The following is a 25,515-nucleotide window of genomic DNA, read 5'->3' as shown; positions in this document are numbered from 1 at the left end:
TTTGAAGAATTAGTCCCTAGTTTACTGTACTTTCAATGCCAAAAAAACTCTCCTCTTGAATAATCCTTTAAACAACTGAGAAAATATGACAGAACATACATGGTTTTACTATATTAAAACACTTTAGTCTTTTCAAATATATTGCTGTCATTTACCAGGGAGAATATGCAGCTTCCGCTTCCTTTACTTCATTCTCTGCAGTGGTTATGACCACATCTAAATTCTCTAAAAAGCAATGTATCTGGGTGGTGTATTATTAATAGTCTGCAGATATTTCCAGTGATTACTTTTTTCCATTTTATATTTTATTTTTCTGTAATGGAAGGAAGAATAGTAGTGTTTATTCCATTTTATAGTGCTTTAATGCATCTTAAATAATTTCCCCCAAGTAATTTTCACTATTTGAATGTATGTGAAATTGGATCGAGTAGAAATAATTTCTTATGTACTAGGGAAAGAGACAAAAACAAATGTGTTTCAGTAAGGGATCTATCTAGGCATTCAGCTGGGTATTTGAAATTTATTTTGCCATTTTAAACTTGTAACAGTGCTGGAAGTAGGCATTATAATTTCTCTGTACAAAAGAGGAAACTGAAGCCTTGCAGAAGGCCATTCAGCTGGAAGGTGAAGGGACTGAGATTTGAGTCCAGAGCAGTATTAGTGCCCAGCACTGCCTTTTTGTGTTTATCTTGATTGGTGTTATTGAGAAAGGATATGATGTCTTTAGATTGATGTGTCAGCAGATTTCATGGCTGATAGTTCTGTATTCATTCATTCGCTAATGCAGCAAATATTTCTCTGAGTGCACAGCACAATGCCAGCTGCTGCATAGGCTGCAGCAAGAGATGTAAAATTCAGACTCTACTCTCAAGGAGCTTGGAATTAAATAAAGTAGGTCAGAAATGTACACACATAACCGCCTTATCAGGTATAGGTCACCAGGCTAGAACACTGTTACAAAAGACAACAACCTAAGTGTTTGACAACCTTAGTATATGTTAAGTGTTTGAATGTGATACAGAGACTATCATTTTAAATAAAGGAAATCTCTCTTTAGCTAGGGTGATGATAACAGGAGAAAGAAAGAAAGTCTTGGTGGAAATCTAATAGTCAGACTATAGGGAGAGGATGAGAATTAGAGCGAATTGAATGGTATAAACAGCAGCAGAGTTGGGGAAATGTATTTTTATGTTGGGTTAGTAAGTAATAATTATTAAACCCCACCATTCCAGGACTATCCTGGGTGTTTCACATGTGTCATTCAGTTAAGCTTAATACCACCCTAGACTTAGTGGCTATAATTCTCATGGGTGGGGGGATTTTGGATTCAGAGAGATAGTTTCCTTCAAGGGCACACCATTGTTAAATGACAGAACTAATATATTCTGATGCTTAAACTCATACTCTTTCTACACCATGATGCCTTCAAAATAAATAGTTCAGTTTGAGTAGAATGTGGGAGGTTTGTTCAAGAGACTAATAAGAAAGAATACTGACAATAAGGATTAGGCTGAAGGAATCAAAGGCCTCAAATGCTTCAGAGTTTAGACTTGATGTAGTGAAGAGTTGGTACGTCAGAGTTAAACCAGAGAAACAGACCGGTAGGATCTCGGTATTAAGAGATTTAGTGTATGGAGCTGTCTTCCGTGACCGTGGGGGCTCGTTAGGTGGGTCCTGAGTTCACAGTCAGGCCATCAGGGAGGGTGGACTGGGACTTGCAGGAGCCGGAGCTCCCTCCACACGGGCAGTTTCTTCTTCAGGGAGGCCTCCGTTCAGCTCTTCAAGCCCTGTAAGTGATTGAATCAGCCCACCCCCGATTGTTGATGATAATCTCTCTTCCTTAAAGTCATCAGATTGTGGACTTCAGTCACATCTACCAGACACTTTTACAGCAACACTTAGATTAGTGTTTTGAATAACTAACTAGGGGCTATAGCCTGGCCAAGCTGACACATTAAAACTTGACCATTGCAGTTGAGGTCATTGAAAGTATTTTGAACCCTTTGGTTCTGTTTGCAAAAATATTCTGATTCTTCTTTAGCAAGAGTTTATAGTTTAGTGAAGTGACACAATTAAGTATTTTCTGGAAGAAGAATAAGTTTCCAGAAGTCTGTAGTATTAATTTAAGGGAGGCATGGAGAGCAAATGGGGGCAAGATGATTTCAGCTGTGCACGTATTAGATTGTGATGCTTGCAGCTCGGGTGGAGGGAGGCTTCACAGAGGAAGCTCCTGCCAAAGTGAAGTCTTAAAGGTGAGTTGGATAGCCCAATAGGAAAAAGGAAAAAAGATGTGCCGAGAAAACAGCAAATGCCAAATGAGGAGTGAGGTAACATGGCTTCTTGGAAGAGCTGCAAGTCACTGACGTGGCGAGACTGTAGAGGGCTGAGAGGTAGTGGGAGATGAGCTCCCAGCAGCTGTTACCCTCCCCTGCCAGGCAAGAAAGCAGAGCTCCAGACAAGATAAATGGTTGAGTCAAATTGACAGCAAATGGAATGGCAACACTGGAATTAAATTTACGTCTGACTCCAAAGTTTGTCACTCCTACTTGACAGTGTCCTCCACGTGATACAGGTCGTTTCTAATTTATCACTATCACAGGCAAGTCTGCAGTGAACATTCTCTTTTTTTAATACACTTTTTTAAAAACATACTTGATTTGTAATGGTGGTACTAGAGATTGAACCCAGGACCTTGTGCATGCTAAGCATGTTCTCTGCCACTGAGCTAAACCCCCCAAACCCCCAACATTCATTTTTCTATGAACGTGATTTGCCACAGCTGCTCTTATTTGAACTCTGCGTTTGACTTCTGTGTACTGCTCTCCTTTGCTTTTGCTAGTTTGGATGTCCTTTGCTTTAGAACTCAATATTCTTATTTTGCCACACACTTTCCTTGTTCTCTCCTTACTTAGTAAAATCTCAAAATGTTAACCCCTTAAACCAAGCCCTGTGATTCTGTCTCCATTTGTATGGTTTAAACTCCTTGGAGGCCAGCACCTGGTACAAAGCATGGCATAGAGGGTGAGACTTAATAACCGTTCATTGGATAAAGGAGTAATCACAATGCACACTCGTGGTTCATTATCAGCAGGTGTTTTTGGAGGGCAGGGGGAGGCAGGGAGTTAATTCATGATGAGGTAGAGAATGTTCCCCACTCCTGTTACTTAAAATCCTTTCAGTTTTTACTTCAGCTGAACTGAATTCTTTTTGACCTGGTTTCCTACAAGCAGGTGTTTTTTGTAATGTCTATTACTTTAGGTATCAGAGGATTAGATAATCATATGATACTGTACTGACTTTAGAAAATCCTTCTAGTGCCTTTTTCGGTACTCTTTTAAACTTCTTTTATTTTACTATTCTTAAAATTATGTGAAACCAGTCTTAGCTCCTATAGTGAGTACCTGCCCCAGGCACCTTCAGCTTTAGGGGCTCTGCCTGTCCTTATCTGTGTGGGATTCACCCCTTCTCCCATCCCCTCGCTGTGGGACCTCCACTGCTGCCTCGTCCATCTCCAATTCCAGTGCTGTTCACTGATAGGTCTCTGCAGTGGCTTCGGGGACTAATGCAAAGAAGTAGAAGAGAAGAGAATAAAAACAAAGGTGATACCAGCAGCCATTATTTACGAGGCAGTAGTAATATTCTGGGCACTTCGTTAAATAAGCTCTTTACATAATCTCATTTAAGCATTACCAACCTTGATAGATAGATATGGAATTTTATTCCCATTTTATAGGTGGGGGTGAAATTAAGTCTCAGAATCTAAGTCTTGTACTTGGTTTATGATCATACAGGGAGCAAGTGACAGAATGAGGATTTGAATTCTGATCTGTGTAGCTCCAAACCCTTAATCACTGTGCTATGTTTCACCTTCCTCTTTACAGCTCTGCCCTAGTTTATCCTTGCTTCTTTACTTCCCTTCCGGTGATGTTTTATGCCAGTAGGGGGGAATTGTAAAGAGGAAAAAACTCTTGCTCCCCCTCCCTAACTTCCCCTGCTCCAGAAGGTAATTCTTAATTCTCACCTTAATTAGCTTGGGTAGCAAAGCAAGGGAAAACAGAGAAAACAAGGCACAGAGGCAAGAGAGCATGTCACATGACCCCTCCAGTTCTGTTTTTCCCTCCTGTGCTGTTGTTAGCATTCCAGTTTTCCGTAAGTGTGTTTCCCAGTTATTGGAAGTTCTGTCCCTGACCCCTGGCATCTTTACTCCTGGCCCAGAGCACCTGTGGGCTTGCCCAGCCCATGGAGGGGCCATCATTGGTGACTTACACTGAGGAACTCCTTTCTTGTTTGGCAGGTGGTTGGAAAGAGAAGATATGACTGAATGAACCTACTGTGGTTGGGCAATGGAGAGAGAAGCGTGGGCCGCATGTCAAGTTGAAATTCGAATAGATAGAAGCATTGTTCCAAATGAAGATTAGGTCCCACAGTTTATTGTGGATTAAATGGGCTTTTGTGAGCTAGTCAGTGAACTTAATCAACATTTATAAAATCGGTGCCGAGGAGAAATATGCTCGGAGTCTGAACAAGTTACTTGCAAACAAGCATTAGAAACTTAGTCACTTTTAAATTGAGAATTGCCTAATTGCAGCAGTTCCAGGCTATCCGGCTTTTTCTTCTATAATGTGCTTCTCCAATGACAGATTTTTTTAAAATGCAGTTCTTACTCATCTAGTTGTAGAGCCATTGAAAGAAAGTAATATATTTCCTTCTCTTCATAAAATCTCTTCTAAAAACCTGTCAGTTAGCATGAGTTTGGAGTGTTTTCAATGTTTTGTTTGATTTTCAGAAACCAAGCCATCTCCTGCCATGTTGTTTTGTAGCTATTGGCATTTTAGTAGCACTTTTCCTGCTGGTTCAAGCCTGTCCCTGGACTTACTACGTATACTGCTTGTTGCCACTGCCCATATGGTGTGCGTTTCTAAGAGAGTAAGTAACACATCTTGCTGTCTCATTTTTCACTTCACCGGCAGTTAAGTCTGTGTTTAAAATGCATTAGTTTCTGTAGCCTAAGTTGTGAAAGATACTTCTAATAACCTCAGGTCTCCGAGCCCTGTCATTTCATCTGTAACAGCATCAATGTTGCATATAAACATCCTTTGTGTTTTCCGTTCTGACTTCATCTTTATTGCCCTGAGGTAGCATTGATCTCATTCCCTTCTTTGTGTATCTTTTATATGAAAATCTGGAGTAAAAATTAAATGATTAATATAGATTGTACTATGCCAATGAGTAACTGGCATTTTGAACTTGTCTCATCCCAGTTTCCAGTGTATCTTCATGCTTCACAAAGTAGTTTATAAGCTTTCATGCTGTGCATTTTTGCCCCTCCCTTCCTAGCTGGCACGTAAACTTAGATGAAGGAAAGTGTGTAATTAAATACAATCTAGTAATATGCACATACAGGGATTAATGGATATTATCACTTATTCTGTGGTTCTGCCTTTAAGTGTTTCCTCACCAATTGGACTTAAAATGAGTTCTTCCCATTATAGAAAACATCAGAGGTAGAGCTCTCATAAGCGTTTCAAGCACTTTAAAACAAAACCACTAAAATACTGGGCTGGTTCAAGTTCATAGGCAGCGAGGGTCACCTTGCAGATCTTGTTCATTTCTGTATTTGCACCAGTAATCTAGAATTTAAACTTAGTCTTGGACATCCAAGCATCCTCTGAGCAAACCAGACCCTGAGAGTAGACCAGGGAATGACAGCGCAGCATAAGGGTATTTTCAGAGTTGGCCAGCATGTTTGCAGTGACATGATGTGTATTTTTATTTTGATTTCTGTTAATTTCAGCGTTGACCACCTCTTCTTAATATCAAAAATTAAAATTAATATTAAAATATTTTAAATATTAACATTTCAAATATAAGGCAAAACAAACCATTGATAAAAGAACATACTATTCTCCATTTGAAAAGATTAGGGTTGCTGGATGTACATATTTAAACTGGATTTTTTTCTAATTTCATTTGCTCTGGTTTAAAATTTTAGAATGAAAGATTTTATCCAAAATTCCCTTCTGAATTATTAAATATTCTATTTATGAAGAACACATGTTTAAATTTTAAGGGACAATGTGATTTTGAAAGTATGTTGTGTTCTATCTTCATCTTTTTGATAGATTATAAAGAAAATAAAAGATAAAAATTCACTTTTCTTCTAGAAAAAATCTAAATGATTTTACAAAAGATCACTGTTGAGAACAAAAGAAACATTCTCATTTTGACTGGTGTTAGCTTTTCTTTCCTGCATGGCACCTTCAAAGTTTTGATAACATTATATAACCATTGTTGTCAATCAGAAAGATGTTATAAACCAAATGATATGACCTTTTATAATTGCCTACTTAATAATGCACTACAAATGCTAAAAATTTTTTTCCAGTGATGAAATGTAAAAAGTACTCAAGTATGTAATACATTTTTAATGGTTATGAATTCACATTTAATTATAATTAGTGTACAATTAGTGACATCTTGAATTGAGTTTCAAAAAGATTATTTAACCCAGTGAAAAAGTGCAGTTAAGGTTTTCTCTATCTGGATGAGGAGAACTTACCTTTATTTTATTAAGACAGTTCAGATTTCAGTATATAATTAACCTTGGTGAATTTTCAAAATGTTCTCAGTTTTTAATCATTTGGGTTGATTGGGTTCATTATATCTGTAATTATATGTACCTATGTTTATACTATGATCAAATAAAACTCATTTATTGTCATTAATGTTTGTCATTAAAAAACCAAGCAAGTTTTTATGATAATTATCAAATTAATTCAGAAATGACTTTTTTCCTAAAATATTTCTAGGTTTCAAAAAAAAATGGTAAGTAAAGCCATTGAAACAAATCTGTTAGAAGTTATCTTAGTTTTTAAAAAAATCTATAAATTAAAAATTCCCTGATTTCTATGCATAAAATTTTTATTTTTTTACTATATGAGACCTATTTTTTTGCATTCACTATAGGTTTTAAATAATCTTCTTATAAATAATCTTGTTAAACAGATTTCCAGTTCTTCAAGGCTTTGTCACATTACTGTTGACCTTCCCTCCAAGTCGTTTTGTTGGATACCTGTTACTCTTTATCCTGGGAGTTGAAGTATTGGTAAGTGATTTACCGCATGACAACATTTTCAGGTCTCTTTCATACACATGTAACTCCTTTGAAATAACCTCATTTTCCCGTTCTTCTTTGTATTGCCTTGCTAGGTTCTCAGTTTTTTCTACCGCTATATGCTTACAGCTGGACTCATCGTGTTTGCAGGGTGGCCATTTATCACCCCACTGTGGACTCGAGCAAAGGTATAAGTATTCATTTTGACATTGGACAGATTCATAGCGACTTCATTTTGATATGTGTTTAATTTAAGGAATCGTTCATTTTTTAAGACAAGAGTAGAATGTGTCCTTATATTAAAGAACCTGCTCCTTTTGACAGGAGGACTGAGGTTGACTTTAAGGTTTCCGTGATTCATGTAGACTTTCCCATCAAAATGAACTGGTCTTGTGGTGATTGAAATACTCGAGACACAGAGCCGATACATCCTTCTCTGAAGCACTTCCTAGACTCCTTTAGTCTCAAATATCTAAATGCCACTGAGGAACTGCCCAGAGCAGTGTGGTGGCAGGGGGGCTATGCTCTGGACTCAAGTCAGTGGAATCATCCCCACTTCTGTTCCTGAGCCACCTCAGTTTTTCTCTGGAAAAGTGTATATTCATGATAGGTTATTCTAAAATATAATTCCTCCTGGCTTACTTCCTTTAACTAGGTAGGTAATTAATTACAATATGCTTCTATAAAGTGTACTGTCATGTTTCCACTTGGATGCTTTTTTTTTTCCTTTTTCTTTTTCTTTTTTTTTCTTTTTTCCCACTGTGATACTTTTTGATGGAGGTAGCCAGAAGATAGAAATAGCTTGTCTCCACCCTGTGAGAGCTTACAAAATGTTCCAATTAATGGGATTATTGATCTTTCTTTTTTTTTTTTTTTTTGGTCTTAATCTAATTACAAAGCATTTTTAACTATTTCCCTCCTGGGTTCAGTCATTTGACTATGATTGCAGGCCAGCATTCTTATAGATGTCATAATATACAGTAGAACATGAGTCGAATGAAGTACTTGCTTTGAAATAGCAGACCCAAGCTTAAATCCTGGCTGTCTGTTTTCATTTACGAGTCAAAGATCTGGTGCCACTTACGCTTTAACACCTCTGAGCTCAGTTTCCTCATCTGAAATACCATGAATAATATAACCTACCTCTTGAGGTTATTGTGAGAATTAAATAAGATAATGCTCATATCATACGTAATACAGTGCCTACTGCATAACAGATCCTTCACAAGTAGTAACTATTACTTTTTAAAGTAAACAGATGTAAGACTTTAGATTTTCCTTTTAGTTTCACAGCCAGGTAGTCTGTGAAACACTGAAGACAGTTTTCTGTACCGTAATTATCTAAAGATAACTTTTTTCTTTATTTTAGAGCACCTCACTGAGTTGGATTTTCTTCTGTTTGGTCCTGGCAGTGTTTCCACTGATGCCTGTTGTAGGACGAAAGCCAGATATCTTTCTAGTGTAGGAACAATATTTTAACTTACTTTCTTTTTAATGCAATTGTTTTTCTCAATCAACACTATGAAATATGAACCTAATCTTGGCCATGAGTTTACAAATCACATGAACAAACTAGAAGTTAAAATACTGATATCAAACCATTAGTCCTAATTTTGGCCCAGGCTCTGAGAGGCATTAAAGCTCCCTGGAGATGCTTCTGGGCCTTCATAAAAGATGAAATTGTGCCAGTGATAACGTAAAATGCAAAAAAAAAAAAAAAGTCTAGAGGCTTTTGTGTGTTTTGTATATTGGGGAATCAGTAAAAGGTTTCACATGAAAAAAATGTCCTGTTGCCAAAATTAGAAGGTCTGGAAGCCATTGATGATTGATGTAATCTCTATATTTGAGCATGTCCACATTTTAAATGTCTTAGAAAAATGAAATTCTCTTCTAATCTGAATATGAAGATCTCCAGGGGAGGAAACTGTGTACCTTGACAACTTTCCCATGTTTAATCACTTTAACCATTAGAAGATTCTGCATACCGTACATGAATTCTCCATGCTGTGTTATATTTATTTCTCCTCAGTATATCCCAAGTAAATCTGTAAAATAATTGGTTACCTTTGCTTTTAACTTTACTTTTAAATTATCACGTAATCTACTGGCTCTGTGTGTGTATGTATGTGTGTGCTTGTCAAGCGAAATGGTCATTTTTTCATTTAACATTTCCTCTCATTTTCTAATCATGTAATTATCTTTGTTACTTTCTTTTGAACTCTGTTAGCAATTTTTTTTAGCATTCTAACCCAGTCTTTAGTAGATGAAGGTGTATCTTTTTTAACTGAAGGAAGATTAAACAATATTTTTAAAGTATGTGTTAATTTTAAAGTATGTGGTATCTATAAATTAACACATTTTATCTCATTTCTGTGAGAATAACAATATAGGAATAGCTCAGAAATTATTCTTGGAAGTCAGTTTATTAGCAGAGCCTAAAAAATTACATTGAATTCTAAAACTACCATCTCAGCCATACTTTATTAGTGTTAGTGAAAATGTTTTGCCGCTGTTATAAACTATAAACAGTATGTGCAAAGATGAATTCAAGCACTATTGACATAGTTGAACAGAACTTATCATATGCTAAAAGGAAAAGAAATTATGTAAATGATCCCCATAGAATTTTGCTACTTACCTATTCTAGTAAAGATTACTTCAGGAAGCAAACTTGTTAAATCATGAGAAATCTAATTTATGTTTTTAAAAATTATGTTATTTCTTTCTATTACTTTTTAATTTAAGTTCCTCAGTGATTCAGATTTCCCAGGAGTTATATTTGCAACTTCTTTATTTTGGCTCCTCCTGGGTTATGGAGAAATTTCTACTCTCCATTTAATCTCTCACATCACCTCCCTTCTTCAGAAAATTACAAAGATAGATACATGAAACATTTAAGGATAAAGAAAGAGCAAAAATGTATATAACATGGCTGTAGTATTCCTGTTTCCCCAGTTCTCTAAAGTAAAAATATATTCGCCAGTGAATTAAAATACCAAATTACCTCTTTAAAGAAAAGAATGTGGGGGAGAAAAAGCAAAAACAAAGAATCTTAATCATACATGGCTGTATTTCATAATTTTTAATGGAAATCCACGTTGGATATATAACTTTTCCCTCATGATTCTCAAAGCTAGTATTAGAAGAATCAAAACTAAACAAAAACAAAGAAGCATTTTCCTGGGAATTCCTGCTTCGCGTTCCCCATAGCCCTGCCTTGCTCTTTCTTATTTCTCTCATGACCACTGTCCTACATGCCCCCCTTGTGACCACTGACTTACCCTTCCTTTAGACGGAAACAGCTGTGGAAGGCCCCCAGATCAATGGCAGAAAGGCACAATTTGTGGAATAAAAGTGTAGATCCTCCTTTTTGTATGAGTGAGTGGTCATAGAAAATGTACGGTGTAGATACTGATATGTTTGTTTAGCTATTTTTTGTATTTTTTAATACTGTTTTCTGTAAATTTATCAAAGTCAGGTTGAGAATTCTGGTAGTTGGTAAGCATAAAAGTCTAAAAAATCAAATTATAGAAATAAGATAAAGATACTTTAAAAACCATGAGAAGTTACAAATAAACCCATCCCCACAGTATCTTTATCCTAAGATTTTTATTCCTATTGCAACTGTACATTCATTTTGCTGCTTTATCTTGATTAAACCAAATGACTAAGAGGCTTACATTAGAGTAAAATGTCTATTATTTTCATATGATATGTATTCTGTGAATATCTTAAGACAATTTGAAATTGTGAATTTTGTTTTAAAACAGAATGGGTGCAGGCTTGCTGGTTCTTCTACTTTCCCTGTTTGTTGTAACATCTGTCATAAAAAGAAAAGATAGTTTTGTAAATGAAGAGCTGGTGTTACACCTATTACAGGTCAGTTACAGATTTTTAATACTACATTCTACTAATGATATGTTAAAATGTATTTTATGGTTTTGTTTGATTTATCTTGTTCTTAAGACACAATCATGTTTTTTATTACTCAGTACCTGCCAGCTGAAAAGGAAGTTTTTTGTTTAAGATACATGCTCTGAAAGGTATGAAATAGCAAAAAGATCAACAGGAAGTCCTCCTCCTCCCCGCCTATCCCACCCGTACCTCCCAAAATGCCTAAAGAGCATGATTTAAGGAGGTGTCAGAGGCATCAGTATTAACAAGAAGTTGAGCTGAAAAAGGCCTCCTCTGAACTGAGAGTCTGTATGGTCCTCATTTGGATTAGGAAAAAAGTAAGCTTCTTTGAAGTGAAAGTAGCCACTGAGTATGTTTATATGAAGAATAGCCCGTGTAAGACTCAGATGACGTCCTAGAAGAAAATGAACTTTACCTTGGTTGGTAGCTTTGGTGTGGTGAAAAGAACTTTGTACTTGACGTTTCCAAATTGAGTCAATTCCCAGTTATGCTGTGTCCTAGACGTGTGATTTTCAGTAACAGAACTTCAGTCTGTTTGTATTTAATCTATAAAGTAGAGATAATATCTAATAGGGTTGTGACAGATTATGTAATGTTTTATTCTGTAACATGATAGCATTTTTGTAGATAAGAGGGGAAAACGCTTCTTTTTCCTTTTAAACAATAAAAAACAAACCACATCTAGAACACTGATTAAAAAGAAAATTCATGAGTCTTCTCAAAAAATTTACTCAGAACAAAGCTGGGATAATAGTATTTCCAAGAATCCTCTAAGATAAAAATATATAATACTTTGAAGGTGTTCATTCATTCTTGGAGAACAACAGAGAATGTTTACAAAGAGAAGAAATATTTTTGTCAAAGACCCTATCAAGATACTGGAACATATCTTTTCATTTTAAATGGTATACTGCCTGACTTTATGCTAAACCCAGAGAGGCTTTGACAAAATTCACCTGTAATGAGTACTTTAACAGGGGCATATATTTCTGAATCTCATTCTATAAGAGCAAAGAATACCATATTAAAATTCTTACGGACTTTGTAAAAATACCCCTAAGTATAAGGTAAATCTGTTACAAAATTCCTTTTTACATTATTAATTTGCATTAATTCCTCTACTGTGTGCCATATATTTTCTTTTGATTCCAAGATTTGTGTCTTTTCACATTTTAACGTATCTGAAATGAGAATGTGTCTTACAATTGAAAGGATCCTAGGTTTGTGTCATAGATTTACTGACAGCATATTTTCCTTCTTAGTTCACTAAAAATATAAGAGTAAATTACATATATCTTTATGATTTGGTGATCAGGTTGCTAATCTGATCTCTAAGTGAAATTAGGTTGTTCACAGCCATACTGTAGCACATTTCTTAGATTGGCTATTAATCCACTAACTCAGGGGTCAGCAAACATTTTTCTAAAGAGCCAGATTAGAAATATTTTAGGCATCAGAATAAATGGGAGGAAAGTCACCTAGAACTAACTAACTAACTAAATTAATGTTTTAGGCTTATGGGCCACATGGAGTCTGTTCAATTCAGCTTTACTATTGTAGGGCAAAGGGAGCTATAGACAACACATAAATGAACAGAAATGACTATGTTTCTAAAAACAGGCATCAGCCCATAAGCCATAGTTTACCAACTCAACATTATATATATTCCCTGAAGAATATTGTACCCCTTGCATTCCCAGTACCAGTGAATATTCAGTCCACAAATATGTGTTGAATGAATAAATAAATATGACCATGAGCAAGGGCCAGAGGTGGGAGACACTCAGCCCTGTATGCTAAGCTGTATACATTTCACCCTCTGCGTTTCCATGATTTAAGAAACCTTCAGGATTAATAACAAATATTTCTAAATAGAAACAGTGTGATAATGAATGCTAAAATACTCCTGAAAGTATAAAATGCCTCATTTCATGCTTGTACAAGAATTCTGAGTCTTGGTCTTGGCCACAAGAAGGTGAGCTGTTCCAATTTCAGTAGCATTTAGGCCAGATTCAAGCACTTTGTTCAAGCACTTTCCTAAGTATTCTTTCTAATATGTAAATTAGTGTCTCACCACCTTGTCTTTTATTTGCGTGTTCTGTTTGTTTTCAGATGGTGAGCATGGTGCTTTCCATGTGCGTTGTGTATGGCACCCATAAGAGTCTCCTCAAGAAACAAGGACTGCCTCTGCTTAATCAGATTGCTAGCTGGATGATATTAGGTAAGAGGTCAATCAAACCAAATGAGATAACTTTACATCAAGTCACATCTGTATTGTTGTTATTGAAAGAAATAATTTTGTTGCAGGAAAATAATAATTACCGGCTATTATTTCTATCTCACTGGAATTTGACAGAAAATTAGAACTTTGGTGAGCATTCATGTGTTAATAAGAATTACTTGATGGAATATTTATGACTTGATAATAAGGCTGTATATTTATTTACGCCTAATAAAAATAAATATGATTCCAATCGAGAAGAAGATTTTGTGAAGAGATTCCTATGCAGAAATTTCATGTCAGTTCATAAATTCTCAGTTCTTAACGCAGCAGTTAAATTTTATCTGTATTTCTCTTGCTGGAAATAACATTGATTAGTTGCCTCCTAATAACATTACACATTTTATAAAGCCAGTTATATGTTTCAAAACATATTCCTCTATAGTACTTGAAGAATGTGCATGTGGAGCAAACAAATGTCATGTGAGGACTTAGCTTTTCCTTCCAGCTAGAAAACAGGAGCAAACTTTAAGTCCAGGTTTTTCATTTTTAAAAAATGTTTGTAATGCCAGTGAATGGTGTGATATGCAATTTAACCTTTACATTTTAAAAGTGATTTTTGTTGTTCATCATTTAAAATGAAGAAGATCTTTCTTTGCCCTAGGTGGAGCTTTACGTTAAAAAAAAGGATTAAGAGATAAGAGTGTTTTTCCTTGGATTGCTCTTAAAATTCAAGCAGAGGCTTAAAATTACAATAGGAAATAGACATGTATCTTCTAAAATTTTAATTTGTTCATTTCCAAACACCCTGGTCAGTGTGTAAGTGGAAGTTATTCTTGAATAATAAATGCTCTTGTTTATATGACTTTTATTTTCACCATGTAAGCTTCATTTCATTACAGGAATTATGTAGGCCTTCCCTTTCAAATTATTTTGATTAATAAAGTTACTATTTACATTCATTCTGCATGACAGTATCAGAGACTGTTGTTTCATTCTAATCAATTGTGTGCAGTTTGTAGCATGTTCTGGCACTGTTCTGTTCCCTGAGAATGATATAGAACAAATCCCCACCCTCCTGGAGTTAATATTCTACAGGGCTGTTTGGTGGGGCTAATTTCTAGTGAGATAACTATATGTAGTGATCTCTCATATGACATGTTAGATTTCAAATCCACAGAAAATCCAAAAATTGTGAATGGAAACAGTAATATTAAAAAAGGAAATCTTTTTGTTTTACTGCATGACTTCATAAATATGCAGTCATATAGAGCACACACCAGCATGTAAACAATATAAGGCAAATGATAAACAGGAGATCAGGTCTCATAAGTAGCAGCCCTGCTCTTGCTCATCTCATAACCTCATTTCTTTACAGTGTAGCCTGGTTCAACGCCTTAGTTTTCTTGCCTACCTTGGGATAAACTGCAGTGAAGAAGAGAAGCAAAGAAAACAGAATTTGTGTACATATCATTGTACCTCAGTCTTAAGCATCTAAAACTTCTAAAAGGGTTTTAAAAAACAGAAATTTACCAGAATTACAAAAAGTCATCCTCCATGTCACGTTCTCTTCCCTCATCTGTGATTATGAGTGTATGTATGAGTAAATTTTTTTAAACACTGTATTCAATATTTTTATCTATTCTACCATCCTTATATTAATTTTTCAGTTGCCCTAATAATGTCCTTTATGGCATTTTCCCTTTCTTTGTCTTTTATGACATTGACATTTTTGAAGAATATAGCCAGTTAACTTTGGGAAACTTACATATTTACCATGAGTAATGTTGAGACATTCTAACCAAAAACAAGGGATGTCTTTCCACTTATTCAAGTCTACCTTTGTGCCTCTAAAAGTAGTCTTTATAGTTTTCTTTATATTGGCTTTGAATACTTCTTGTTAAGTATATTCCTAAGTATTTTATCTTTTTTGTTGAAATTGTAAATGGGCTTTTCTCATTGTACCTTCTAATTTTTACTTGAGTGTAAGTTGCTACTGATTTTTGCATGTTAATTTTTATATCCTACTTCTGTACTGAATTGTTTCATTTCTTGGGTTAGGTTTACCACTGACTCTTCAGTATTTTCCAAGTATCTGACCATGTAATTTACAAATAGAGATATTTATTTGACCCCATTTTTTTTAGATGTCTTGTGGTTAGTGCATAGAAACACAACTGATTACTGTATCTTGAGTTTATATCTTGCAACTTTACTGAATTCATTAATTAGTACCAGCAGTTTTTTTGTTCAGTCTTTAGGATTTTCTGTACATATTATAGTATCATCTGTAAATAGCGTCAGTTTTACTTCTTCCTTTCTTTTGCCTAATTGCTCTAGGTTGGGCTTTCAGTACTATGTTGAGTAAGAGTGATGAGAATGGACACCCTTGTTTTGTTCCTGATCTTAGAGAAAAAGCTTTCAGTTTTTCACTGAGTATGATGTTAACAGTAGATGCTCTAAATGATAATAGATTATTCACTGCTTTAAACTCACATACACTGTGCCCCTCATACTAACACTACCCAAATTTGTTTTACTGCAGCCTCTTCCTTCGTCATGCCTCTGCTGAGTCCTCTGATTCTCTTTGATCGATTGTTCAGCATTCTTCTTTCCTCGATGTCAACCTACCTACTTCTAAGCACAGGGTATGAACTGTTTTTAAATTTTAATCTTTAGTAGCAAGTTTTAAATGATATATTGACACTTCTCTGAGTATTTAACCTCTGGAAATGAAAAATGTGTGAATCTTGAGGAATAAGTCATAAATATTGTTTACTCTGTAAAAACTGTATATGACTTGATCTGTAATCCTCAGTTTTCTTTTTCTTATCATTTTCACATTATTGCCTATTATCTTTGTGTTTCTGTTTATTTCCTGAAGTTGCTAAAATGTTGCTTAACTACAGTGTTAGAAAGTTCTTATAGATTGTGGAGGAATTTTAAGTCTCAAACAATGACTTACAAGAATTTTAGTTTTTGTTGCATTCCTTTCATGCACTTTATGTTTTTAGTTTATTCATTCTTCTCAGTATATTTTCTTTTACTTTTACTCTTACATATATCATAGTTGAAATATTCCCTTTGATTCAGAAACCTTTTAGAATATTTTCTCCAAAGTTCCAGAATCAATTCTTATTGAAGATTGAAATTTTCTTGTAAAACAAAAACAAAAAAAGAATGACTTGATTTGGCTTGGATTCTGTAGCATTCTCTACAACTCATGGAGGACAGCGACATACTCTCCCCATCTACTCTGAAGGAAAGAATTCTTCACTTGCCTTTGAATTTTATTCCATCTTTCCTTAAATCCTTACAGTGGTGAGAAATGTACATATTACAAAAAACACTGAATAGGACAAACAAATAGAATAACCACGACTCAGACAGTTTTGAAATTTGGTCCAAAGATAGGATTTTGACCCCAATTAGACTACACCTAGGGATTTACTTTTGTGCTGTCAACAGATTATTCCCAGCGTAGATGATTTTGTAAAGCCATTTTGGGTCCGAGACTTAGGTTCATTCTTTGGGAAGCTTAGTTTCCTAATTCAGAATTAGAGGGATATTCTCAAAATCTCTTCATACTAGACCCTAACATCCTACATGACCTAGACCCCAGGAGTTCTTATAATCCCCAGATAGGAGATGATCCAGTGGCACACTATACCTCCTTCTCTTACCAAAGCTCCCACACCTGTCTTTTCCTTTCTCCCACATAACCAGATCTGGGGCATGGCTATGAAGAGATACTATAAGCAACATGGAAATTTTCACCAGTTACCTAATCAGATCTTAAGATGAACTTGTCTTGAGACTTAGAACTTTGAACTTCCAAATAAAACTTGAAGTCTATCAGCATATTCTTACTCAAGAATGATAAACATAATGAGACCTTAAAATCCTTCACTCTTTTCTCCTCTATTAGTGAAATTTCAGGATAAATAATTTAGTTGTAATTGGAATCCATCAAAATGTGTATGAATTAGAATATGCACAAGTTTTTAGTCTAGATAAGAAAGCACAAGGTAAAATCATTTCTCTCCTTATCCACCATTTTGGAGCAACACACAAGTTTCATTAAGATCACACTCAGAGGTTGTCTTAAGGAAGTGAGTAAGTGAATATGTGTCAGCTCCTACACAGTCACTTAATGATCACCAAGCCCTTTTGTTTTTTGAACCTTTAAATTCTAAAGCAATCTAAATCTTTTAAAGATTTAAAGAGTGTATAGTAGATTCAAAAATACAAACAAATCTAGAAATAGATCTAGTTTGCTGGGTTAGAAATAAAGGAAAAAAGGATAATTAAAGTTGAAACTTCAGTCAAAAATATTTCATAATGTAGAGTGAGTTAATCATGTAACTTACACTGGGGATAAGTATTACAGGGTTTTAAATCATCAATTTCATAGTCAAAAGGTACTAAAGCAGATTATCATAAACACATTTAAGAAGATCTGAAAAGCAAAAAAAAAAAAAAATCACACCTAAAATCAGAATATTAATGATGAATATGACCTTATTAATGAATGTCTTAAGAAATATATTATCCAACATCGATAGTATATTTACCTTTGCAAAAAAAATTAAACAGAGGTAGCTTAAAGCAGCAGTCTAATAATTTCAGTAAGTACATTTTTTCAGTGTCGAATTAGTTTTGCAAAATACAGTCTACCTGTTACTGTTCCACATCACTGTTTTGGACAACTTGGAGGGTTTTTTGTATAAATAAGTGACTAGTCAGGATTATAGGATATTTAAAAGAAATCAGTTTTATTACTTTATAAAAATATAGTAATAGTAATCCTAAATTCTAACAATGCATCCTTGATTAAATGAATAAAGAAGATTCATTTTAAATCTGCATTTAGTTATTTTTATGCAAATGGAAATTATTGTAATACTTGAAAATAGTTCTCTTAAGTTGGTTAAACATTTTCCTCTGAAATTTTGATTCTATTATACCTTTACTTAACAAAATATACAAACTAAATGTCTTTTTGGCGCTGTTCAATTTACACAGAGACTAAACTAGCAGGTCCTAATTTAGTAAGCCTTTATTATGTTTACTGCAAGCCTGTGATGACATTTTATTGATATTTCAGTTTATTAACTCAGATATGCAGACTTTTTATGAGATATTGGTGTCTAAACAAATGAGATCTGATAAGATTGTTTTTATCAGATTTACTCATCTACATTTTACAAAAATTTTATTTCATAGGTTTCGAAAAGAAGTAAATCTGTAACACTTTGTAGGACTATGGAATTTATGTTTTTATGTATTAGGAAAGAATAATTTCATATATAACTGCAAATATTTAAAAAATCATTGTCCTCTTTTGCTCAGAGAATGTACCTTCTTGATTCAACTAATCAACAATTTTTTTCATAGTTCTAGTGTTCTGAACATTAAAAAGACCTGCAGGTGGAACAATTAGTGTACCCCAGGTGTATAACAGATTTGTAAACTGCTATAAAACAAGGACTCTATTTTACAGCGTTAGGTAATTACAAAATACAACAATTAAGTTATTATAAGTTTAGTTGTGAATTGTGTGATAGGAAGAATGACTAGAGAAAGGGTTTGAGTAGGGGAGCTGAATTGGTACCAACAAGAACTCATATGGCAATTGAGCTGAATTTTAAAGAATGGCCCTAGGATATAGGCTTTCTAAATCTTTCTTTTCCAATTATTTTTTAAAATCATTGTAAACATAGTATAATCACATTTTGGAAAGCAGGGATAAGGAGGAAAATCATCTATTAACCCTACCCCTCCTGTTGATGTTCTGGAATACTTTCTTCCAGTCTTACCTCTGTAGTCATCTTTTTAACACAGTATTAATCATAGTCCACATGCTATTTTGTATGTTTATTTTCTGCTTAACATTATTTTAGAAGCATTTTCCCAAGTGGCTCATAGGCTTCCTGACCATCATTTTAATAGATATTTAATACTCAATGATATGGCTGCACCTTGATTTTTAAAAATTATTTCTTTATTTTTGGTCATCTTTTTTATTTCTACTTTTATTATCATAAATAATATTTTGAGTTATATATTTATGCATAAACTTTTTATATAGTTAGATTATTGCCTTTGCTCACTTCTCAGTGAGCCTATATGTGCGCCATAGGGTCATTCATAGGTGAAGTTTTTTGTTTTTTTTTTTACTTTTGTCTTAAAACAGTGCAAGCTTAGAATATCACCAACAACCTATGAGGGACCTACTTTATCATATATCTTTCACAGTATTTGGTATTTTCATTTTTAAATAAGAATATCAAATGCTATTTTAGTAGGCCAAAAATAGTGCATCTTTGTATAATTTTCTGTACTTGTTTTACTAATGGTATTTTGTCAAGTATGTATTGCCTGTTCATATCCTTGAGTGCTCTAAGTCTCACACACCAAGTGATTTGTGGATGCTGCCTCAAACTAAATGTTTTCTTGTGCCTGATGTTCAGTGTTTTAGTTTTATGATCTGTGATAGAGTTTAAAGCATTTGGTTTCTTTTGCTTTCTCATGTTCAGGGAATAGTGCCATGTGGAATAGAGTTCAGTAGTTGCAAAAGTTGAAAGAAAAATACGGGTTTCCTTGTTTTGATTTGGTTTGTTTGATTTTGTTTTGTAACTTCCAGTTAGGTAAGTAACTCATCAACAAATGCTATGAGCTGGGCCTGTACTGGTGTCAGACTGACACAGTCAAAGATGTTCCAAACTGTCGGGGGATACGTATAAATAAACGTGTGATTAAAAAGGTGTGATAAGTACTATCATAGAGTGTTTGGAGGATTACAAAGGTGAAGCACTTATCTTAAACTAGTACAGAAAAGGATTAAAAAAGGCATCTGTCACTATGTTGTCTCATGAACGTTTCTCCTTTGTTCACTTTATAATGTCCACATTCTACGCCAGCCCAGAAACGTACCATACATTATTTACTCAAACTGCCCTCTGCATATTAGGTTGTTTTCCTGTTTTTCTCTTCTGTGAGCAATATTACAACAAACATCTTCCTATGAGAATCGTAGTGCACATGTCTGATTATTTTCTCAGGGTAAATTCCTAGACGTGACATCATTGGATTATACTATATGAATATTTTTGAGATTCTCGATGCATAGTATTAGGTTGCCTTCCAGGAAGTATTTATTCCTATGAGGAGAATATGAGAGTTCTTTTTTCATTACACTCTTGTCCACATTTTTTTAATATGGGTAAATATTATGAGTATGTTATCTACCTATTTTTGAATTTCTGTATTCATTTTTTTATCAGTAAGCTCAAAATATGTTTTCATATATTTATTAGCTCTTTTTTTTCTTTTTGATAGGTTTATATTCCTGTATTGCACTCATTTAAAAAAAATTGGGGTTATTTGTCTTGTTCTTCTATGCATATTAATAATTTTAACTCAGGAATTGTCTTTTTACCTTTGTCTTAATGTTTTCTCTTTTTTTATGTGTATATGTGTTACCTCATGAATGATTTTTAATTATCTACTATTATAAACGTAATAATCTCAAGACTATTTAAATTTCAAAAAAAAAGATGGTGTTGGAGTTGATATTTAAAAGTTACTTTCCTTTTCTACTTTCTTTTTCTGGAAAGCCTAGAAAATTTAAATTTTGTGATAATGTGATTTAGAATTATTATGAAGATTGTTGTAATTTTGAGAAAGACCTATCAGTATAAATTCACATTTTTTTTTGGTTAATGTTTTTTTCTTTTCATTTCTGCCCTCCCACTCCCACCCCACCACATCCCACCCCTTAGGTATGAAGCTCTGTTTCCATTAGTATTGTCATGTTTGATGTTTGTCTGGATACACATGGAACAAGAAACCCTGCAGCAATCTGGTATTTCCTGTAAACAGAAGGTAGCTTGTCAAAATCATTGTTGCATTTATTTGAAAATATTAAACTATTCTCTGTCCTATAAGGAAGTTGCAATGTTACTTCTTTGAAAATTCTACTTAAAATTTTATACTGTTTAAGGCATTAATAATTAAGTTAAACTATTAGTTTGTAAGGAAATTTTCACTTACACCAGAAAAGCACAATTTTGTTGTTTCCTGGGCATTGTATGGATTGGGCTTTTCTTAGAGATTATTTGAGAATCTCTGCTGTAAAAAAACATTAATATAGTGAAAGAATAGAGAAAAAAGAATATTCTTTGTCTTATTCTCCTTTGTTTTCACAGTTAATTTGTTTCCTTCAATTTATTTCAGTTGGAAGGATATTTGTGTTGTCACAATTCAGTCTGTGAATTTGATCATAAGATGACATTTGTGTCCCCAGTGTTATTTTTCTCTTTCTAGTTATTCTAATCCAAAATGCTTATTGTCACCTTAGTGATTGTGGTTTCAGTCCAAATCTTAGACTGCTTATTCAGCATAATATACTTCGAATTGGCTAAAAGCCAACCAAACATTAAGGACTCCTTTATCATGCTGAGCTAGAGAGTAAATTGATGTCTCTTGCCTTTGTTTTAGAACTGAAGATATTTGGTGATAGAATACTTACAGTTTTACTGAGGTCAGATGAAATGAATATTGCAGAAAAATGCCTTCATAGTTGATCCATTAATTCATCCTTAACTGGCTCTAGTTGAGTTTACAAAGAGTACTTGATAATTTATAATAAATAATTTTAATAAAGAAGAAACTTTTTTGAAGTATGTTGAATAATTACTAGTTTTTAACTTCCAGTACTGGAATAGTAAAACAATACATGAAAAGAAGTTTTAATCAGATTCAAGTAAATGGTCAGACTGTCCTTAATATTAAGTATTCAATATTTTAGGTGGGGGAGGGTGTAGCTCAAGTGGTAGAGCACATGCTTAGCATTCACAAGGTCCCGGGTTCAATCCCTAGTACCTCCTCTGAAGATAAATAAGCCTAATTACCTCCCCTCTGCCAAAATAAAAAAAAACCTACAATAATAAATATTCAATATTTTAATAACCAAATAATCATTAAATTAAAAATGAGATTTATTGTGTTATTTTTTTAATTCTATATTTTAACTGAAAGTAGATATGTCCTTTTCTAGAAAAGGGTACTAAAACATCCTAAGAACTTAGTAGAAAATTACATGGAAAGTGGGAGATGGGGAAAGTCTCCCTTTAAACTTATCCATAAGTTTTTCTTTTGTGGGAAGAGAGGGATTAAGCAAGAGTGCACCCATCTTGTTGGAATTGAGACTTTTTATTTTACCAAAGACAGAAATATTTTGCTTTTTTATACAGAGAAAATAATTTCTCTACAAATGAATTAACAGAAGAACAAAGAAACAGAGAAATGTTTAATTTTATCATGCTTTTTAATATCATTACCATACCTGGGTTTGAGAAGACCAGGACACTGAGAAATCAGGTATTAACAAAGGAAAGAGTTATATAGGGACTTAAAAGTGAAGCATTTATGCAGGATAAGAAAAAGCCCAATTCTTACCTTTATTAGACACATAGCCATACTACAGCTCTGTTCAGTGTAGTGTTAATGTATTTTACCTTTTGGGAGATTTTATTAAGGTGTAGTTAAGCTATAGAAAAAGATTTATTGTTGATTTTTTGTTGTTGTCAGTTGAAGGTATCTTTCTAGCTGTTGTAACTTGGACAGTTTGCCTCTGAGGGCAGAAGTAAGCAAACTGTTACTGTTCATTCCTGTATTTCTTCTTATCCCATAGGTCTCCAGTATCCAGTTTGCTTATAATACCGATATAACCCAGCTTCGAGACCTCTATCTGGATGACCTCCGTAGGGCCTTTTTCCTTGTATCCTTTGTTTGGACTTTAGTTTTAAGGCACTACAACCTCCCATTTAATGGACTAAGGAGAGGTGGGAGTGTTTCTGCCTGTTGCTTGAGAGTGACATTATCTTGGAGGCCATTTAATCGCCCTTTCAACCGTAATTTTTTTCATATAGTTTACGCTTAAAAATTCAGAGCGCTTATAGAGAAGCATGAAGAATGATATAACAGACAAGTGTCTATGTGTGTGTACCTACATCCAAGACACCAACAATATTTTGTCACCTGTCACACGTTTTTAAAAAGTAAAGACATATACTTGGTGATAAATCTTAGTTGGCTAGTTGATTGGTTGAATGCATGGAACCATGAATATATTAAAGGCTCAAGTCACCAACTCAGATGCCACTTTTTCACCGGAATTTGTCATGATTCATGCTTCTTCTTTAGTGTTTCTATACCACTTTTGTATATGTGTCTATAATAATACAATAACTAACATTGATCAAGCCCTTTCTGTGGGCCAGGCACTATTTTAAATGCTTTACTAGCAGTAAGTTCTTAGACACCAATAAAGTTAGTATCTCCTTTTTATTACTGCACTATTACACATGTAAGTTCCAAAATGTCAAAAACATGTGTAACACTTTCTCATTCTCTCTTCAGTTATTCTAAATCATGATCTCTTATTTCTTTCGGAGCCTTCCAAAGAACCTAACACGTTTCACATGTCATGGGCACGCAGCAGGGCTATATGGACTGAAATCATATTTCAGCTGCAAAGATCTATCACTTAAAAAAATTATTAGCATCCAACTACAGATACAATAATCCACCTCCATCATATCATGAGGGGAGGAAAATAGTCATCTTCCCAAGGTTACTAGTGACAAGTGAGGATAACCTCCCAGGCCTCATTGTTCTTAGTACATTTCTTCGTCAGCCTGATTCTTTCAATTCTGCAAAGAGATACGATGGAACATTCATTTAGAACAATTTATAATCATATGTGTATATGAAAAAGCAAATTACCCTCATGGTAGAATAGGCTTATCTTTTCTAAATGAAAAAGAAATTTTATGAATTCTGACTTATTTTGGCATTTCCTTAACTCCATTTAGGTTTTCTTCTTAGTGACAGCCTTTTTTGGAACTGGGAATATAGCTTCTGTTAACAGGTAATGTTAAGTGAAAACAGCATATACATAACCAGAAAATAATACAAGTTGAGATTTTGTTCTGTACCTTGCTTTTTACACTGAAGGGTATATTTTGGAAATTGGTATTATCGGCACATATAAGTCTATCTGATTCATTTTAGTGACTTCATAATATTTCTTGATACAGTGTTTACTTATGTTTTTGTAAGAGTATTTCAGAAATGAGTTGAAACATCCTTTTTAAAAGAGAAGAACATGCTTTTAAAGTTACAGTGTGAATTCTAAAATCCTTTTTTCTTTTTGTTGGTTCCTTAGCTTTGACCTCGCCTCTGTCTATTGCTTTCTGACTGTGTTTAGTCCTTACATGATGGGAGCTCTGATGATGTGGAAGGTTGGTTTTTTTATTTTCTTAAGATACCGCTTAAATAAAATTATGAACTCATCATGGCATTAAGATCATGTAACATGGGACATTAAGATTATAAAGTGACAGAGTTAAATAGCATAGGAAGAAGATACCTTCTCAGACACTGCTGGATGGGAAGTAAGACCTTCTAGCTTTACTCCAAAACATAGCTAATCTTTTTACTTTACTCTTAAGCCCATTTAACTTCAAAAAAGTAGAGATTCTCTATTAGTCCCAGGAAGTCCTACCAAAGATGAAGGAAGCCTGTGGGAAGTGTGAGGTGGATCAGAACTGCATTGCTCCTCAAGATCTAAGGCTCCCTGAACCCATGTTCCGCACCTGTGAGGCTACCAACGTGCTATCATCTGTTCTCATGATCCATGTACCTAGAACTGATTTATTCATTCAACAAATACGTCTTTGAAGGCTTATCGATACCAGCTGGGTGCTGAGGATTCCAAGATATAACAAATTATCAGCTTTCCAGGGATTCAGACTCTCCAGTGGAATGTAATTCACGTTCTTTCCCTTTTTCTCTATGATCATTAAACTTGTCTTTTTCCCTCTGCAATAGTGCCTGGCACATTTTACACAGTTAGTATATATTTGTTTAAATAATGGAACTAACATCTGCCTAAAATATGATGGCCTTCTATTCAGATCACATAAGTAATAATTGTTAAAAGTATGTGTCTCTTAATAGGATTAATATCCTTTTTTTTATTGCCCTAATACAAATGTAATTTTAAGAAGTATTACTGAGATTAAAAAAAAAAGAAAAAGAAAGGTTACTGAGATGTTCATTTTCTCACGTCCCGTTCACTGTTGATTTTTTTAAAAAATATGTATTGTTTCCTTACTCTTCATTTACATTTTTTAAAATGGTAGTTTGTCTTTTCCCAGTTTGTTAAAGGTCATGGGTCTTTAATTAAAAAGAAGTT

The 25,515-nt window shown here is 34.2% G+C and overlaps 1 protein-coding gene across 2 annotated transcripts in view; it reads left to right on the top strand.

Moving 5' to 3' along the window:
- PIGN (phosphatidylinositol glycan anchor biosynthesis class N) overlaps window positions 1-25,515 on the top strand; it is an 86,291-nt gene that overhangs the window by 39,091 nt on the left and 21,685 nt on the right. For both annotated transcript variants that reach the window (XM_031441803.2, XM_010979988.3), the window contains 11 exons: window positions 4,787-4,926; window positions 7,006-7,105; window positions 7,210-7,302; window positions 8,484-8,575; window positions 10,885-10,993; window positions 13,142-13,250; window positions 15,796-15,898; window positions 21,035-21,137; window positions 22,948-23,034; window positions 24,131-24,186; window positions 24,484-24,559. In XM_031441803.2, coding sequence (XP_031297663.2) covers window positions 4,787-4,926; window positions 7,006-7,105; window positions 7,210-7,302; window positions 8,484-8,575; window positions 10,885-10,993; window positions 13,142-13,250; window positions 15,796-15,898; window positions 21,035-21,137; window positions 22,948-23,034; window positions 24,131-24,186; window positions 24,484-24,559 — 1,068 coding nt within the window. The remainder of the gene's footprint in view (window positions 1-4,786; window positions 4,927-7,005; window positions 7,106-7,209; window positions 7,303-8,483; window positions 8,576-10,884; window positions 10,994-13,141; window positions 13,251-15,795; window positions 15,899-21,034; window positions 21,138-22,947; window positions 23,035-24,130; window positions 24,187-24,483; window positions 24,560-25,515) is intronic.

Source organism: Camelus dromedarius, chromosome 28 (assembly GCF_036321535.1).
Source record: "Camelus dromedarius isolate mCamDro1 chromosome 28, mCamDro1.pat, whole genome shotgun sequence".
Classification (NCBI taxonomy): Eukaryota; Metazoa; Chordata; class Mammalia; order Artiodactyla; family Camelidae; genus Camelus; species Camelus dromedarius.
Note: the sequence above shows the minus strand (reverse complement) of the source record. Positions and strands in the feature narration are given on the sequence as shown.